The sequence below is a fragment of the Dunckerocampus dactyliophorus genome, chromosome 1, assembly GCF_027744805.1.
Source record: "Dunckerocampus dactyliophorus isolate RoL2022-P2 chromosome 1, RoL_Ddac_1.1, whole genome shotgun sequence".
NCBI lineage: Eukaryota > Metazoa > Chordata > Actinopteri > Syngnathiformes > Syngnathidae > Dunckerocampus > Dunckerocampus dactyliophorus.
Genome location: NC_072819.1, coordinates 10,097,333 through 10,116,499, shown reverse-complemented (window position 1 = coordinate 10,116,499; position 19,167 = coordinate 10,097,333). Strand labels below are relative to the sequence as shown.

The following is a 19,167-nucleotide window of genomic DNA, read 5'->3' as shown; positions in this document are numbered from 1 at the left end:
TCAAGGCACTGTGATAGACACTGTTTAAAGATTGGAGACACTTGAGAGGAGCCCCCATATACAGCACATCTCCGTAGTCAATCACAGGGAGAAATGTAGCTGAAACAAGCAGTTTCCTGGCTCCAATTGAAAAACAAGTTCTATTTCTATAAAAGAATCCGAGTTTCACCCTGAGTTTAGAAATTAATTTTGTAATATGTGCCTTAAAGGAAAGGTCATGGTCAAGAAGGAACCCCAAATACTTATAATTAGAAACCAGCTCGATGGTGTTACCCTGAAGCGTTACAACGGTTGGCATGTTTGTTGGTAACACACTGGAATTTGAAAAGACCATGAGCTTGGTTTTTTCTGTATTTAAAACCAATTTCAGGGTCCTCAGACGAGACTGAACAACATTAAAAGCAGCTTGTAAAAAGTCAAAAGCCTGAGTTAGTGAGGGTGAACAGCAATAAATAATGGCATCATCGGCATAAAAATGATAAAATGCGTTTGACACATCAGTACACAGACTGTTGATATATAATGAAAATAAAATGGGACCCAGAACCGATCCTTGGGGCACCCCTTTCAACAAATCCAGAGTAGTGGAGGTGGATCCTGCCGCCTGCACACACTGAGTTCTGTTGGTTAAATGATCAGAAAACCAATCGGTGGCCGATTTTGAAATACCACTGCTGTGTAAGATTTCAACCAAGAGTCCGTGGTCTACTGTGTCAAAGGCTTTGGATAAATCTATAAAAAGAGCTACACAATGTTTCTTACTGTCCAGAGCCTCTATAAAATCATTTAAAACTTTAAGACCGGCGGTAACAGTGCTGTGCTGTTTTCTAAAACCAGATTGAAACAATGATAAAATATTATTTGACACTAAGAAGTCTGTTAATTGATCACTGACGATCCTTTCAAAAACTTTCGCTAATACACATAATTTAGAAATTGGTCTATAATTATTTATATTAGAAGGATCGCCTCCTTTTAACAGGGGAAGAACGAATGCAGACTTCCAAACTTTGGGTATTTTATTGCTGATAAAACTCAGATTAAAAATATGCGCTAGAGGCTCGGCAATGAAATCAGCAGCCAAATTTAAGAAAAAAGGATCAACATTATCAGGTCCAGCAGCTTTTTTTGTGTCCAGTCTCCTCAGAGCACTCTGAACCTCAGAGGCAGTCACAGCAGTGAACTCAAAAAGACAGGCCATACCACCACTAACTGATGTTGGGACCAGGGGTGAGTTCACATAGGCTGGATCAGCTTTCGACAGCTCGGGATGTAAGGACTCAAACAAGGAGCCAGCAGAAATAAAATGATCATTAAAACAATTTAAGATGGCTTTCTTATCAGACACGGGTCCTGAATTAGAAATCAGAGAAGTTGGCAGGTCACTAGTCCTTTCATGATTAGTTGATTTTATGACCTGCCAAAATTTTTTGGGATCTTTTAGATATTTTGTTGATTCAGTCAAATAAAAATCTGATTTAGCTTTTTTGATTAAAAAAGTGCATTTGTTACGAAGTTGCCGAAAACTGAACCAATCTGCCTCTGATTTAGTTTTTCGAGCCCTTGCCCAGGCAGCGTCCCTATCCTTAAGGAGGTTTCCTAAATCAGATGAAAACCAGGGATTTTTTCGTCCCTTCACCCTAAATTTTCGGATGGGAGCATGCCTATTTATGATGCGACTGAACTCATCGTAAAAATAATTCAAGGCCAGCTCAGCATCGTTGAATAAGGAGATTCTGCTCCATTTAAATGTGGCCAAGTCATGCCGAAAAGCTTGCACACAAAAATTTTTATAATCTCGTTTCAAGAGAATATGTGGCTTAGATTTGGGGATTTTAGTATTTCTTGTTGCTGCAATGGCACAGTGATCACTGAGATCATTTGCAAATACACCTATACTTGTGTACTTATGGGGGGTGTTTGTTAAAATCAGATCAATTAAAGATGATTTCACAGTATGAGTACTGTGTTACATAATATATTTTCAATAAAGTACAACCGCAACTAGCTAGTACAACTTGCTCGTACAACTAGCAATGTACGCTGTCTAATCAATCTGATTGATTACTCTATCATCTATAATTTAGAAACCACAATTGTCTCATTAGATGCTGAAAAAGCATTTGACTGAGTAAACTGGAAATTTCTCTTTGAAACACTACAAAAATTTGGCTTTGGAGATTCATTTAGAACATGGATTAAAATACTATATAACACCCCGAAGGCCTCTGTTCGGACCAACAATTACATCTCTCCAGAATTTACTTTACTAAGAGGTACTAGGCAAGGGTGTCCGCTCTCTCCCTCACTATTTGCTATCTGTATTGAACCTCTTGCAGCTGCAATTTGACAACATATAAATATTAAAGAGATCCACAACGCAAATGTTATGTCATAAGATAAGCCTTTATGCTGATGATGTATTACTCTACCTAGATAATTCACATTCTTCACATCACGAATCTATCTCACTCATTAACAATTATAGCACTTTCTCAGATTACTCCATTAACTGGTCTAAATTCACAGTACTGCCCATTAATTTTGGTTTCCAGAGCACCCCCTCTATACCACTGTGTTCAGGGAACATTAAGTATTTGGGTATTAACATTTCCTCCAACCTGTCAGACCTGATCCGCTTGAATTATATTCCTCTACTGAAGTCAATAGAGGATGATCTTGCACGTTGGAGAACCTTGCCCATCTCACTTACAGGCAGAGTATCCACCGTGAAAATGATGATTTTACCAAAGGTTAATTATCTGTTTTCCATGATCCCCACCAAACCATCTATAATTTGGTTCAAGTCATTAGATTTATATATAAATCAATTTTTTGGGAAAAAGCCAGACCGAATAAGTCTCAAAACATTACAAAAATCTAAAGAATATGGGGGCATAGAACTCCCAAACTTCAACTACTTCCTTGCAAACAGGTTACAGTATATCTTAAAATGGATCAAACCTAAACCATTGGATTACTTATGGCTAGACATAGAACAATCACTTAGCCACGAAATCCCAATTTGTAATCTGCCCTTCATTAGCCAAATCCTCTGGAAAAATAATTGTTTCAAAAGTATAAATATAAGCATCACTCTGACAGCTTGGTGGGAATTTCTAAAAATAATTAAATTCTCGCTCACTCCTTGCCAATACACTCCCGTCTGGAATAATCCTGACATCTTGCTTAAAAAGAAACCTTTAAATTTCCCAACATGGCACGAAAAAGGAATAAGTTGTATGAAAAATATTATTAAAGTACACAACTTTATCTCATCTCAACGACCTTGTTACACAGTATGGAATAAATCATAACAAATTTCTTGAATACATACAAATTAAATCTACAATTAGAGCAAGTTTCAGGACTATATCATGGGAAAGCAATACCACTATTGACCAATATCTGCCCCTAAAACATTATCTAAATTATATGTTCTACTTTCAAAAAATGACAACACAATCGGAGTACCAATCTCCAAATGGAACTCAGATTTATCTACAAGCTGTGACCCTGAATTCTGGAAGCCGGTATGTCTCAATGCTTCCCGGTTAATCAATAATCCCAACCTACAGCTGATTCAGTTTAAAATCCTTCATAGAGTACACTACACAGGACATAGAATGTTTAGAATGGGCTTAACTGACTCTTGCTTTCGCCCTTCAGGGACGGGGCCTCTGTGGTTTGGTGGGCGGGGAGTTTGGGGGTTTTGGTTGCGCGTGCGAGCGGCGTGGTGTTCTTTTGCGTGGCGCTGGCCGGGATCGCTAAGGGGATGTTTGCTCCGGGGTGGGGCGGTCGGAGGTGGCTTTGGTGGGGGGCTTGGGGGTCGGGCTGGCGGGTAGTCCCTGCTACTTGCTGGTGTCTGGCTGGTCTCTGCTTCCTGGCTGGCGGTTGTCTCCCTCCCTCCCTCCGGGGTTTCTCCCTTGGCGTGTTGGTGGATGGGCGGGGGGGTGGCGTGGTGGCTGGTCTGCAGCGTGGCGGGGGGCGGCGTTTGCTCCTCTCGTGGGCCCTGTCGTGCGGTACTTGCTTCTCTGTCTCTCCTTGGCGCCTCTGGCTTGCGTGCTTCGTGGGTGTGGCCGTGCTCCGCTCTATGTGGGGTCCGGTTCTCTTGTGGTAGCCGTAGTGTTGCTCCATTGCCGGCCGTGGTGGTGTGCGCGGGGCCGCGGTTCCCGCTGTTCTGGTGGTGGTGGGGTCTGCCTTGGGGTGTGTGGCTGGTCCGTGGTGTTTGGCGGTTTGGGGGTGGCACTGTGGACGCTATCTCCGGTGGGGCTCTGGTGTTGGGGGGCACTGGGGGTATCGCCTCTGGGGGGTTGGGTGGGCCGGACTGGGCATCCTGGCGGGCCGGGTAGGGCCTGTGGTGTGTCCTGCGGCCTGTGGCTCGCCCGAAGCTGGGCTGTGGTGGGTGCCCAGTTGGTCATGTGTCCTTGGTCCCCCCCTGCTCGGTTTGGCCGTCGTTGTGGTGTGGGCATGTGGGGCCCCCGTCCTTCCTGTTCCACTGTACCACCTCACATACATATAGGACTTTGGGGGGTGGCCTACGGTCGGGCGTGGTTGGGGAGGGGAGTTGTCTTGCAGGGGCTCCTTTGCCCCTACCATGCCACTGACCTGTTGCCCCCCAATTTTAATCACACAGTAGACAGTTAGGGTTTGGGGGGGCTGGCCAGGTGAGGGGCCAGCGGCAGCTGTCCCCAGATTTTGATTACATCATTAGTTATCATCCATATACACCCCTATCATATACATGCACACAGATACACCCCTCAGGGACACAGACCAGCTCTTCATAGCTGTCCTCTTTTATTTTATTTTTTTTTATTTATTTTTTTAATTGCATAATAAACACAATCACACCTTATCACATACACGGGTGGGGCGGGCTGGATTGGGGTGCCTCATGCCTGTTCCGTGACGCCTGCCCGCCAGGGTCGGGGGTGTGGCCGTGGACCTGTCCGCTGGCCGTCGCGGCCGTTGTCTGGTTCGCCTGCCTTTCCCTGGGGTGGCCAGCTGGTGCCTGTTGATGCCGGGGCTTGCGCCGGGGGGGCCGGCTTGCGGTGCTTCCCCTGGACTAACACGTGCCGCGGGCGCCTCTGCGCTCTTGGGGTGGATTCGGCAGTCTCCGGGGGGCGGTTCCGGTGCTGCGGGTGGGCCGCGTGCCACCGTGGGGGCTTGTGGTTACTGCGCTGCGGTGGCTGCTGGGGCGCGGGGCCGTCTGGTGGGTTCGGGCTTGGTCATGTCAGCGGGCTTGTCGGGGGTGGGGCTCCGGTGCGTGAGTGGTGCGCCGTCAGTTCTGGTGGCATGCGACTGGTCTGGCTTCTGGTGGCTGGTGGGGTCCGTTGGCTGGTCTGCTGCTGGTCTCGCCTTCTCGGCACTGGTGCTTGGCCTCCCTGTGGCTTGGGGTGCGGCACTACCGCTCCCTCTCCGGGATTTGCTGCCCCGCGGGTGTCGGCTGGCGCCGTGTGGTGGTTCGCCTGGCTGCTCGCCCGCTTGCTCATTGCCCGCTTTCCTCCTCGCCGGCTCCTCTGTCTGCCTTGCTGGCGGCGTCCTACCGTTGGGATGGGGTGGCCTGGTGTCTTCCGGCTCCCCGGCGGTCCGCACTCTCCGCGCCGCGGGTTCCGGGTTGTATGTCTGGGACCCCGGGGTACCCGGCTCCGCTGCTCCTTGGGTTACCAACGGGGGATAGAGCGGGGCTTCCGGATGTCGGGCAGTCAACCACTGTGTATGTGCGTGTGTGCATGTGCGTGCGTATGTGTGTGTGTGCGCTTTTATTTATTTTTTTTTGGGGGGGGGGGGGGGGGGGGGCATACAGGGGTTTGCTCCGTGGGGTGAGGTGCTGGGTGTTACATCTCTGCCGCCCGTGCCTCCGCCGGGTGGGTGGGGGGTGTGCCTCCTGCATCTCTGGGCGGGGCGGTCCTGTGTCGGGGGTCGGGCGGGGGCTGGCCGGGCTCCGTTCCCTGGGGGTGAGGGTGGCGGTGGGGGGGGATTGGCGCTTCCGGCGTGGGCGGGCTTCTTTCTGGTTGTGGGGGTGTCTCTGGGCCTGCCGGTGTGTGGCCCCCGGTACTCGTCTGCCTTTGTGGGGTGTGATCTCTCGATGGTCTCAGGGGTTGGCTGCCCTCCGGCCCAGCGGCGGCCTGTCTTTGGCTGGGATTACCTTTCTGCGGCCCCTTGCTGGTCTTCCCGGGGGGGAGGGCTCTCTGGGCTGGCTCTTGGGGCGCTGATCTTTCTGCTGCCTGCCCCTGTGGGCCTGGTGGCCTTCTGGCGGCGGGGGCTTGGCCTGGCTATTTGAGGCGGGGCTCTCTGGGAGGTGGGGGGCGGCCCCTTTCCTTTCATGCATTCTCAGTGACAATTACATGCCCACACATTCTTGCACCTTTATATATATGAAGACTTCCCCACATACAGAGATACCTGTACATATGCACACTCACAGTACATACGTACTTCCCCACATTACTCACTGAGTTAACCAGGGTGTTATTATGTTGTTGGTTTTATTACAACGACGGTGATTTCAGCAGTATGACTATAGTTTTTTTTACAATGATATGCATTACAGTTATTGTCACTGTTCACTATCAATCATTTCATTACTACAATTATGTGTGACTCTTTCAATGCAGTATTGTCATTGTGGTTGTTGATATTATTTTGTCCTTTCCGTCAGGGTCTTTATAGTTGTCACAGACATTTATTTGCTGATGTAGTTCTGTATGTTTCTGCTTGTCTCCTTCTCCTTCTCCTTCTCCTTCTCCTTCTCCTTCTCCTTCTCCTTCACCTTCTCCTTCTCCTTCTCAATACAGATAAGACTAAAGAGATGATCATCGACCCAAGAACAAGGGAAAAGGAGCCGCATAGACCCCTGTTTATTGATGAGACTGAGGTGGAGAGGGTGAAAACCTTCAAGTTCCTTGGCACACACATCAGCGAGGACCTCACCTGGTCTCACAACACCCAACAAATTCTGAAGAAGTCCCAAAGGAGACTGTACTTCCTGAGAAGACTGAGGAAATTTGGCATGTCCACCACAATCCTGAGTTGCTTCTACAGATGCACTATCGAAAGTGTCCTTACCGCCTCCATCACTGTTTGGTACGGTAACTGTACAACACGTGATAGGAAGGCACTCCAGCGGGTGATCAAGACCTCACAGAACATTGTTGGGGCAGCCCTCCCCACACTGCAAGACATTTATAAATCTAGAGTCCTACGAAGAACACACAACCTCATCAAGGACAGCACACATCCACAACACTCACTATTCACACTCCTACCGTCAGGCAGACGCTACAGGAGTTTGAAGTCCAGGACCACAAGGCTGGCAAACAGTTTTTACCCACAGGCCATCAGGCTCCTCAACGAAGCACTCGCACACGCCGCACGCAACACACGCACACACTCATAGCACTTTATTTATTTATTTATTTGTATTATTTACTTGTATTAATGTCTCGTCTGTTGTTGTTGCTTAATTTATTGGTATATATGTTTATGTGTTTATGTTTCTTATGTTCTTATTCTTTAATTTGTTTTCTTTCTTTTCTTGGGAGAATGAACAGAATAAGATTTTCATTGCATGGTATAACTGCTGTTTTACCATGCACATGACAATAAAACTCTCTTGAATCTCTTGTCTGTTCTTGCCACAATTGTTGTTGCTGCTGTTGTCCTTGTCTCTATCTTTTTTTTGTCCCCCTCTTATCCCCCCCCCCCCGTCTTCTTTTCTCTTCTTCTCTGGCTCCTCCTGCTCCGGTCCGGTCGCTCCAAATTTGCTTAATAACAAGCATCTTAGTCAAATAAATTCTGTATAACAAGGGAAGTGTATATCACACTTCTCACTGGCAAAGTAAATCTGTTGAGCACACATTTAGATCTACAATTCTATCTGCCTTAAAGGCTGGACAGGACAGGGGGGAAAAAAGGAAAAAAAAAGAAAAAGAAAAAAATAGTTTCTGTACTCAGTGTTGCTCCTGCTGCCTTTTTTTAAACATACAATAGCATGCATGCTAGCGTATTGTAGCGTTGCTGGGAGCACTTCCTGTTCCCCAGCGTGCTTTGCGGTAGTGTTTTGGTGCAAATGCTCTTAAAGTTACATGTTTGAGCTACATAGTTGTTAGTTATTGTTCTGCAAAAATAGAGGTAATTGTCTGTGTTTGCGTTGCTGTGTGATGTTTTTAGTTGTGCACCATGACTGAGACTGTTGTGTTGAGTGATGACCATGCTGATTTCAAGTGGGTTCGTCAAGTTCGGTATGTTTTAGCGTGCATACCTGCGCCCAATAGTATGGTGCGCCTTGTGTATGTGTTAAATCCAAAAATAGCACAAGTACCAGACTGCGCCTTTTAATGCGGTGTGCTTTATGGTCGTGAAAATACGGTTATTTGCAGAGTACAGTAAGTTAGTACATAATGTTATGTGTATAAATCACAAGATGCCCTAGAGACCGGACAAATTTAACAGTTTTTAGTTTTGCTAGAATTTTCTGCTGATACAGATCTCTCAGATAGATAAGGAGGAAATAGTGGATTAAACAGATGAAGGAAAGACCCATCCACACGAAAACAAACTCTGGCCAAATTGCAAAAGATTTTTATGAAACACGTGTATCATCCATATGACACCGGCATTTTGGGGCTCTGAAAACAAGCTTTTTTGAAACCACGGTCCACAGTGGAAAGATTTTTGAGCGTCTCTGCTGTTACTGCCTCCCCACAACTTTTCCTACAATGATGATGTCACAGATCCAGCGTCATGTATGTTTTATGTAATTTACTGACTTTTTTATAGATGCCCTCCTCTATGCCCGGTTCTTTTTTTCTGCTCCACCATGAGCTGCAAGTGACACACAAACAACAGCCCAGATAACTCCATTCTGTCAGTTTTTTGGGTTTTTTTTAACTGCCAGCACCAGTCTGTTCACTGACAGTATTCCTGCTTTCTTCATGACAAATCTCAGTAAAATTCACCTCTGTGTCTCTTCTGTAAATGATAAATCTCCACAATTTCAGCGTGTTAGGCTATCCTTTTAATTATTTAACATTTTCTGCACGTGTAGTCAACAGCCTTGTTTTGGTTGTTGAAGTAGTTTGTCTGTTTGCAAGACGTTGTGTCGACACAGTGCCACACACACACACACAGGCCTGGCAGCTGTACTAAAGCATACAGTATTCACTGGAATAATTTCTCAGCACGAGCTCCATGTTTACAGAGAACGTATTTGAAATTATCTGCCTTTTGTCTTCGTGTAGACATAGCCTGGATTTCAAAAGGGGCATGAAGGCCACAAATGGGAAACCATTGCATTGGCTCAGACACTTGCACTTGCAGCTCATGGTGGAGCAGAAAAAAAGAACCGGGCATAGAGGAGGACATCTGTAGCCGCTGGTGTGAGACAAGAGCAATGGGGGCCAAATAAACCGCGTCCGTCGTACCTGTCTGACGTACCAGACTTTCTGCTTCGGGCGGAGCCGTCGCTTCCCAGGAAACGTAGACGCCGGGGCGCACGAGGTGGAAGACTGGTAAAGCTCAAAACTTGGCTGGCGCTTTCTCCCGAGACGGCAAGGCTCCCACGTAATGTTCCGAGGGACTTTGAGGATTGTTTTCGCCGCTTCATCTCTCAGCGTTCTCTCACCTCCGTTGGGGCCTGGCTGGTGCCCATCGTTGGGCGGCGCGAAGAGCACTGTGCGCTGCGCCCTCGCCGCTCTCCTGTTGCTTCTGGCGGCGTGAACCCCGGCAACATCCGGCCGCTGAACCGGGCAGCTTCAGCGGCTCTTCGGGTTTCAACGAAGTGTGCACTGGTGAATGCGAGGTCAGTTTCAAACAAGACTTTTATCCTCCAGGACCTCTTTAAGGAGCATTCTTTGGATTTATTATTCGTCACTGAAACCTGGATTCATGCCGGTGAGTCCGCTTCCTTCTCTGAGCTGTTGCCTCCCGATTGTACCTTCATTAACACGCCAAGAACTACCGGCCGTGGAGGAGGCATCGCTACTATTTTAAAAACGTCCTTACACCATAAGCCATTGTCCATGGTGTCTTTCTCCTCATTTGAGGTGAGCTGCTTCGAACTGCGACAGTCTGAGCCGCTGTTGTGCGTGGTCATTTACAGACCACCCAAACACAACAATGACTTTATCCGGGATTTTTCTGACTTTATCGCTGCAATGTTGATAAAGTTTGACAGAATGCTAATTGTGGGTGATTTTAATATTCATGTCTGCTGCCCTTCTACGCCTATGGCAAAAGACTTTTTAGAGTTGGTGGAGGCTTTTAATTTAGTACAAAATGTTACAGGAGCTACACATATATATGGACACACTTTGGACCTTGTATTGTCTCATGGACTGGCTGTTGATAGTGTCTCTGTAGGAGATGCAGTGTTCTCTGACCACAGTCCGGTCATGTTTGACTTTGATTTGCACTGCAGTGCCACCCTGCCTGCTCCTGCTCGCCTTGGCCGTTTCATCAAGCCTGACACGTCCTCTGCCTTTGCCTCTCTGTTCGCCACTGCATCTCGGGTTGCAATGGCTCCAGACGCTGCTCTTGATACTGAGCAGCTAATGAACTGCTTTACTTCTACCTGTGCTGATGTCCTGGACAGTCTAGCCCCGCGTAAAACCATGCGCTCTAAAACTAAACAGGAAGTGTGGCTCAACGATGTCACACGAGAAGCACGCCGCGAATGCCGAAAGGCCGAGCGCAGGTGGAAGAAAGATGGTCTGCAAGGTTCCTTTGAAACCCTCAAAGCCAGTTGGAGGCGTTATCAAAACATAGTGAAGGCTGAGAAAACAAAATACCTCTCAGATGCGATATAAAAAAATATGAACAACCCACGTGTTCTTTTTAAAACTATTGACTCTGTTTTAAACCCCAGTCCATCCACGACACTGGAAGTCTCATCTGACACTTGTGAACATTTCCTGCACTTTTTCAATAATAAGGTTGCGTCTATACGAGCCAATATATCACCCCCCTCTTTTAATTTGTCTACAGTGACACAGTGCTCTAAAGTTTTTAATCAGTTTGAACCTGTGTCGCTGGCCTTCATTACCAAGGTAGTTGATGGTCTTAAGCCTTCTTCCTCTCCCATTGACCCACTCCCCCCTCGCTTTTTTAGGGAGGTGTGGGCAACTATTGGCCCCTATGTTTGTGATATCATCAACAGCAGCCTGTCCTCTGGTATTGTTCCTTCCTTTTGTAAAAAGGCTGCTGTTGAACCTTTGCTTAAAAAAAACAGGTCTTGATCCTTCGATTTTATCAAATTATCGGCCCATTTCTAAACTACCTTTTATCTCAAAGATTTTAGAAAGAAGTGTTCTTACACAGATGCAGCCTTTTTTAGATGAAAATGGGATTTTAGACACCTTCCAGTCAGGTTACAGGGCCTTTCATAGCACTGAGTCTGCACTTTTAAAGGTTTTTAATGACCTGTTTTTAATGACTGATAATGGTGGTTCAGCCATTTTAGTGCTTTTAGACCTGACTGCTGCCTTTGACACAGTGGACCACACTATTCTTTTATCTCGCTTGGAAAACTGTGTGGGTGTCAGGGGGACTGCCCTTGATTGGTTTAGGTCTTACTTGTCAGGGAGATGCCTTACTGTGGGACTTGGTGACTCCACCTCATCTACTGCCCCCCTTGAATGTGGAGTCCCCCAGGGATCAATCCTGGGGCCCATCCTATTTGTTCTGTACCTAATCCCACTTAGCACAATTTTTAGAAAGCATGGCATCTCCTATCACTTTTATGCAGATGACTGCCAGATCTATTTACCAATTACAAGAAATGACCATGCCCCCCTGACTCCCCTTCTTGAGTGCTTGCAACAAAGAGAGTGTGAGCAGTGTAAACGTGCAGAGGATGCTGCTTTGAGAGGCAGAACTGTTCAAAACATACGAGATTTTGTCAGGAACAGGGGCCTAATGTTCAAAAGGAAAAGGGTCTTGTAGCCCACAGACACACAAATTATTTGTTACTGTACTGTTCACATTAATGTTAATATTTTACAGATTCTCAACTATGTCTTTGCTCATTTGATGCTGTATGCATAGCTCGGTTGTACTGTTACTTTCATTGTTAATTTTTGGACAACAAAAGTTGCACAGTTTTATTTTTTATTTGATGACATTCGGTATCGGGCCGCACGGTGGTCTAGTGGTTAGCACGTTGGCCAACACAGGAACAGCCTGGAGACCTGGAAGACTGGGTTTCGATTCTCCCTTGGGCATTTCTGTGTGGAGTTTGCATGTTCTCCCCGTGTGCGCGTGGGTTTTCTCCGGGTACTCCGGCTTCCTCCCACATTCCCAAAAAACATGCAGGTGAGGTTAATTGGCGACTCTAAATTGTCCATAGGTATGAATGTGAGTGTGAATGGTTGTTTGTCTATATGTGCCCTGCGATTGGCTGGCGACCAGTCCAGGGTGTACCCCGCCTGTCGCCCGAAGTCAGCAGGGATAGGCTCCAGCATGCCCCCGCAACCCTAATGAGGATGAAGCGGTATAGAAAATGGATGGATGGATGGATGGACATTCGGTATCATGCACCTTGTTTTCTGTGTAGCTAAAAAGTTTGCACATTTTATACCAAAAGCTAAGCTTGCAAAGTCAGTTTGACTGAAATGTTGAAATAAATATCTACAAAGAGTGAGACAGTGTGTGGGAGCCTTTTCTTTTCCATACAAAATCTAATTAAAAAAAAAAACACGACAAAACATTCCAGCTACTCAAAACTCTTGCACTGTGGTACTTCCTCAGTGATGGTTTGCCATGTAGCACTAGTTAATGTGTCCTCATAACCAATGGTTTTGCCGTGTGTGTTTGTGTATGGGTAATGTCCAGTTAAACCAACACGGTCCTCATAACCAAGGGTTTTGCCGTGTGTGTGTTTGTGTATGGGTAAGATCCCCATAAACAGGTGGTGTCCTCATAAGTCACCATTGTGCCTGGAAACGCCTCCTCCCACCTCGTCCCCATAATTCTGTAGAATGTCAAGTTGTTATATCTCTGCAGTACTTAACCATGATGTAATTCTAAGTACACTGAAATTTTCCTAATTTTTTTTAGAAGCATTTTACTGTTTCCTGTGTCTCTCCAGGACGAAGGGAAAGGAGGGTCCCCATAAACCATGGTTTGAACTGGTATTGAAAAATGTCTCTCTAAACCACCCAAACCCGCATGTGTGTGCGCTCTCAAATTTGACTTCTTAGCGAAGCCTTGACCACAAACTGAGCAGGAAAAAGATTTCTCTCCAGCATGTACTCTCGTGTGTGTTTTTAAACTACCTTTGTGAGAGAATCTTTCACCACACACCGAGCAAGGAAAATGTTTCTGACCTTTGTCCTCATCTTCACTCCTCACAGGGCCAACAACAACTGGTAACTCCTCCATTACTTCAAGCTCCTCCTGATTGATGCGGTGATCCTTCTCTTCCTCTCTAATATAGGGGGGCTGTGGCTCTTGCTCCTTAAAATTGATGGGGTGTGGCTCTTCCTGTTTAATGTGAGGCAGCTGTGGCTCCTGCTCTTCCTCTTTAATGTGGACATGCTGTGGCTCCTCCTCTTCCTCCTTAAAATGGAGGGATTGTGGTTCTTCCTCTTTAATGTGAGGGGGCTGTGGCTCCTCCTGTTCCACTTTAAGGCGGGCGGTCTGAGGTTCCTCCTTCTCCATTCTGGAGTTCCAATCCTGCTGCTCAGAAGGAAGATGATCTTCACTGACGTCTGCAGGACACAAGAAGACAAAGACGGGCTTTATACAAGTGCAGCTTTGATTTGCATCGTCACGTGAGGCATTGTCCTGCACCAGCATAGGTTCTGACAAGGTCTGTGAGAATCTCCTCAGTGTCAGGGTACTTCCAGCTGACACATGGGTAGTATTGCTGCATTTCAACCATGTGACCTAGAGACAGTGTGTCATTTCCAATGATAAAGGTGGGGAGCCAAACAAAGACGTTGACCACATACACACTCTGTATGTTTGTAAGATATTTGGCAGATTAAAACACACACATTAACGCATTAACGCACACATCAACCACAGTGAGTTTGAAAATATTTTAAAATATCATGAAAATGTTTCACTGCGTTTTCTTTTGATTAACATGCACCGGACTCGCCGGTCTGCCCTGTTGGCAAACTTGGCACTGGCGCATGTGTGAGCAGAGACGTAGGACACCGGTCTTGTGTTGACTTTCACTTTGTTTCTTATTATCAAGAGAATGAAATATAGCCCATAAAAAGTAGCGTAGCTTGTCACAGGCTAAGCTTATCTATGCCAGCGTGTGTGATCTCTCATGTTTCAATCTCATTTCAACTTTCTTAGCTTAAACATTTTTTAACATGTCAATATATCGAGGCCGGCGTTTGTTTTATTTACCATGCGGTCAGTTGATTTGATTATCGTGATAGGCCTAACTGTGACAGACACGAGCACCAGTCTTGATGTAAAATGGCTTTTCTGTTATTATGACTACTATACTGCGCAATACAAGAGTAAAGGTGACTATAGGGATGTTATTTCATATCCAGAGGGCTCTAGCAATGTTAAAAAAAACATATTTAGAAGGTTATGTACACGTTTTCCATGCTGTAACTACAAATATATTTCATTCAGGGCTCCAGACTGCAACTAAATGGTTGCATTTTGCGATGTTGCGAGTGAATTTTTCATCTACCTTGTGCATGTGCGACCAGATAGAAGCACGCGTTCCATATTGAGTAGACCAGGGGTGTCCCTTACTACGGTGAGAACAAAAAATATTCAGTGAAATGTGGCGTCAATTGACAACAGCTTGTCACAGTCTAAGGCTAATCGATGTCAGCGTGTTGAAGTTTAGACTATTCTACCATCTTTGTTTACACATTTTGCCTGACTCAACTGTCTGTCTGGCGGCAGGTAGCTAGCTATAGTTATCCGCCTCGTCTCTGGTCTGCAGACTCCAAAGGTGACTTTTTTTTTTAAAGCTAACCAAAGAATATTTGCTGAAGCTCTTAGTATTTATTATAACTGTTCAATTCAGACATGATGCCTGTATCTTAATGACAATGAGCGCAAAATAGCACAGACAATAAGCACACTCTACTTTCTTTTTGTCAAATTAGTTTTAATAGTGCTGGAAGTTGGATACACTTGCGCTGTCATAAACCTGGACACTCAGTTTACAGTATACTCATTTTTACATATTAAGCAGGACATATTTTTATGAGAAAGATATTTAAATTGTTATTTTATTCCGTTAAATGTGTTTTTGACTAAAAAATATACTGTTAAACAAAGAACTTCCCATGTATTAGTATTACTCTAAAAAAAAAAAACAGGCATCAATTAAAATTCAGGTTTGTGTCAAATAGTACATTTGTTCCACGCAATTACAACAAAAAAAACAGATGGGTTCGTTGGCCCTGCCAAGGTGTGCCTTATTTATTCCCCTCATTTTTCCATAAGTTGGCAACCTTACCAGTTGATTTGCTGATTTTTATTGAATATTTTTTTGTTGCTGAAAAACTTGTGCTCCACACTTCAGCCCAGTAGTTCACAGTAACGCGCAAATGAGCTACTTTGCCAACCCATATGAACTCCGAAAGAGTAAGAAAGGAGATGACACCAAATAAATAACACCAAAGAGGAGGAAAGAGGGCGGCATTGGAGTTGTAATGTGTATGATGCCGCCAATGAGGCATTAGGAACAATGAAGCTAGTGAAAGAAATAGTATAGATAAGACAGTTGTCCTTTATTGTTTGAATATTTATCAGTAATACATTGAAAATGAGAGGAAATGTGAATATTTACCTTCCATGCGTAATCCAGATGGGGCGTGCTCTTGTTGTGACGTCACTTCCACCTCCTTGTCCAATCTTCGACCTGTTTGCTTTTCAATGGCACACAATTTAAATCAGGGTAAATATGCCAACATTCAAATACACGTCTAACACAGGCAATATGCCTTTCAGTGTTATTCTGCATGGCAAAACTAACAAAATTATCATGACACATGGCATCATGAGCACTTGGAAATCAGCGTAAACTTACAGAAAAAAAAAAACAATTAAATCACCTGTGTGCATTATAAGACGTACCCGTAAGTCAATCACGTCCATCTATCCATTTTCGACACTGCTTCTCCTTATTAGGGTCACGGGTAAGCTGGAGCCTATCCCAGTTAAGTCAGCAACTTCTTTTAATAATAAAGTTTTAATAACATGATAATGTAGTCACAATACCTGAATTTGAACATCTGGCGATACCACACCTCTGTTTCCTTTAATATGCAACCACGCCAAAAGAATATCAGCAAAAGTTACTAGAAGAATATCAGCGAACTGCTTTGTAGTACAGACCTCTGCTGGGCGGCTTGATATTCTGGAAATGTTAATGTGTTTGACTTATATTGAAACAATCATGTATTCCCTTGACATCTTTGTTTTTCTAGCAGGGTATGAAACAACCTGGAGGCTAGATTCATTTCATGTCTTCATGGGAGCTCGGATGCCATGTAGTGACCAGGGACAGACCTACCATTAAGGAAAAGTAGGCAAATGCCAACAGCCCCCCAACCAGCATGACCCAGGGCCACCACAGCCAGCAGCACCCCCAACTATATTCATGTATAATTCTGTTAGAATGCTAAACAAACAAATAACATTACAAAAAAAACATCTCAAAGCTAAATTCATATTACCTGCCCCCATCTCTCCCACACTACAATGGACTGTTCAGTGATGATGAAAGCCTGAGCAGTCAGGAAATAATGTGGGCCAGTGCAGCAGGTGGCGGTAGTACAACTTTAAGTTGGTTTGCCAACCGCTATTAAACATTGAAGAGGAAGAAGTTGTGAGTTTGTGAGAAGCTAAGTGTGAAGCTACTTAAAATGAAGCTAACTTACCAGAGCGGGTCCAAGAAGAGGAAACGGCAAGAGGACGGCAAAAAATTAATTGTCTTATTACTGAATGTCTCAAGATTCCTTACGGTGTCGGCAAAAGAAATTTCAACGAGCCTGTCACAATAATCGATTAATCAAACAATAAATGCAGCATACGCTAACATTAAGAAGGCGCAGAAGCGATGGTTTTTTAGGCGAATGCCACAGCTGCAAGCCGTTTGTTAGGCAAATATAAACAAAACAGTGGAAAAGGGTGCGCTCTCACAAGCAGTGTCGCTGGCTACATTGCAAAAACACACATACAGGCAACTTCTGTGCCAAGCTAATGTCTCACACAAGTACACCGTACGCTATACTTGAGTACCAAAAATGGTCTAAAAAAATGTTTTCCGATAAAATCGATTATCGACCAGCAAAATTTGTTATCATGACAGGCCTAGCCAGCGCCACCTACCGCGTAGGTGGAATTCCAGACACCTCACCTATGTGTTAAAAAACACGGCGGGTTGTTTTTTGTTAAAAAATAAATATCTGACATACACTGGTTTTACATCTAAAACTTTATTCTCCCATTCTGTTCACACCGTATTAATTTAGTGAAAGGATGTATATTGATAGGGGGCCTTTGAGGCTGCTTTTCATGCTTTTTTGTGTTAAAAGAAGAGGGCCCGGGCTATGCTCGCCATCGGCCCCAAAATTGCTAACCCCGCCATTGGTAGCAACAGGGGTGACGGTCCATATAAGCAAAAAAACGGTATGGGATTGCATAGTATCGACCTCCATCTACGAGGAGGAGTCATGTCACTGTTCCAAACATTTGAAAAGCTTGAAGGCGCCGACGGGATGACAAAAAGTAATTGGCTATCACAGTAGAGAGACAACCCCGGTCGGTGGTGAGTAATGTTGAGTTTAAACGCTTTTAGAGCACGTCGAGCTGCCATTGCCTAACAGTCATTACATTGTCGATAAAAAAAATACACCCGCTTTGACGATATATAAATAACAACATCAACATTGTATCAATACAACGCGATAAACACACAGAGAAATGAAAAATAGTTATCACAATAGTATAGTTTCGATGTGGCGTACATCAAGAAAATGGACGTTCACGGAGAAAACATTTTTATATGCAGAGTTAATGCACAAACAAAAAGCTTATAAGCATGTGAAAGTAAGAGTTAAACTAACCAGCTCAGTGCAACATACCTTAAAGCTTCCAGTAGTTAACGTCGCTCGTTCTCCCTTGTTCGAGAAAGTTCCTCTTCGTACTCTGCAATCATTCTTTCTCCACTACAAATATTTATTCACATCCGTAGTTAATCGCTGGTCTTCCGGGTTTTGTTAGCAGCTAGCAAGATAAAGATAGCCTGAGAAGCTTCAAAGTTCACTGAGACGAGTTTATACTGAAATTAATGTTTCTGTCTCTCACTGTCACTTCATTTGTTCTGTGTCGTTCACATTAAATACTTTCAATATTTATCAATTGTTTTTTTGTCCTCGGAAGACTACCCAGAAATGGAAATGTGTTTCCAAGATGGCGGCCTCCTTGCTCATGCGCTTTGTTGATTTGTGACGTATTCTTCCGGTAAATCATCGAAATTTGTTTTGTGAAGATACATGATGGGACTATTTTGATTCAGAATTATTAGACTTAAAAAAGGCCGCGCATTATACGTGTATAATTTTTGTTTCATTTGAATTTTTTGTTAATATTGTAGCGACGGTATTATTGTAATCTCTCAAGACCTCACTCCGTCAAATTATAAACGTTCGGGTGCTACGGACCAATCCAGCGTCCCTTATTCCAAAATTTTACAACTTTCTCACCCAATCAGCTCCGCATCTGTCTATCTTTCTCCCCTATGTTTCTCCAATATATCCATAATTTGGCCAATGAGAGAGCGCCAAGCTGCTTGCGGCTTTATTAGTACATTTGACCAATCACGGATGGCGACGACACTCCGCCTCTGTTGCTGTTTTTACTCTGTATTCAAACCTCATCACTAGCAAGGTGAAGGAAGTATATTTCAGAATTATTCACAAATACTATTCTGCTGATCACGACATGAAATTTAGGAGAGATATTAATACGGACTGCGCTTTTTGTGGGCACCACCCAGAGACTGTTTTACATCTGTTCTTGCACTGTCCACACTCCAAAAAACTGTGGCAGGACGTCAGCAGATTAATTTTCGATTACATCTTAAAGGACTTCTTTTTGTCATGGGAAAATGTTTGCTTTTACAAGAGACCTAAGAAAGAAGAAAAGGCTTTCTTTCTTAGAAATCTATTG

At 44.6% G+C, this 19,167-nt stretch overlaps 1 protein-coding gene across 4 annotated transcripts in view; it reads right to left on the bottom strand.

Annotated features, from left to right (window-relative positions):
• LOC129193690 (oocyte zinc finger protein XlCOF6-like) overlaps nucleotides 1-18,581 on the bottom strand; it is a 33,244-nt gene extending 14,663 nt beyond the window's left edge. Inside the window, exons 1-5 of one of the 4 annotated variants that reach the window (XM_054798300.1) lie at nucleotides 18,081-18,581; nucleotides 16,242-16,351; nucleotides 16,069-16,166; nucleotides 15,782-15,860; nucleotides 13,329-13,712 (exon numbers count right to left, since the gene is read on the bottom strand). In XM_054798300.1, the coding sequence (XP_054654275.1) occupies nucleotides 13,329-13,712; nucleotides 15,782-15,860; nucleotides 16,069-16,089 (484 nt within the window). In that variant the 5' untranslated portion in view covers nucleotides 16,090-16,166; nucleotides 16,242-16,351; nucleotides 18,081-18,581. Of the gene's footprint in view, nucleotides 1-13,328; nucleotides 13,713-15,781; nucleotides 15,861-16,068; nucleotides 16,352-18,080 lie in introns of all 4 variants that reach the window. The other 3 variants (XM_054798216.1, XM_054798475.1, XM_054798390.1) reach the window with 3 other exon arrangements.
• Nucleotides 18,582-19,167: the final 586 nt, after the last annotated feature.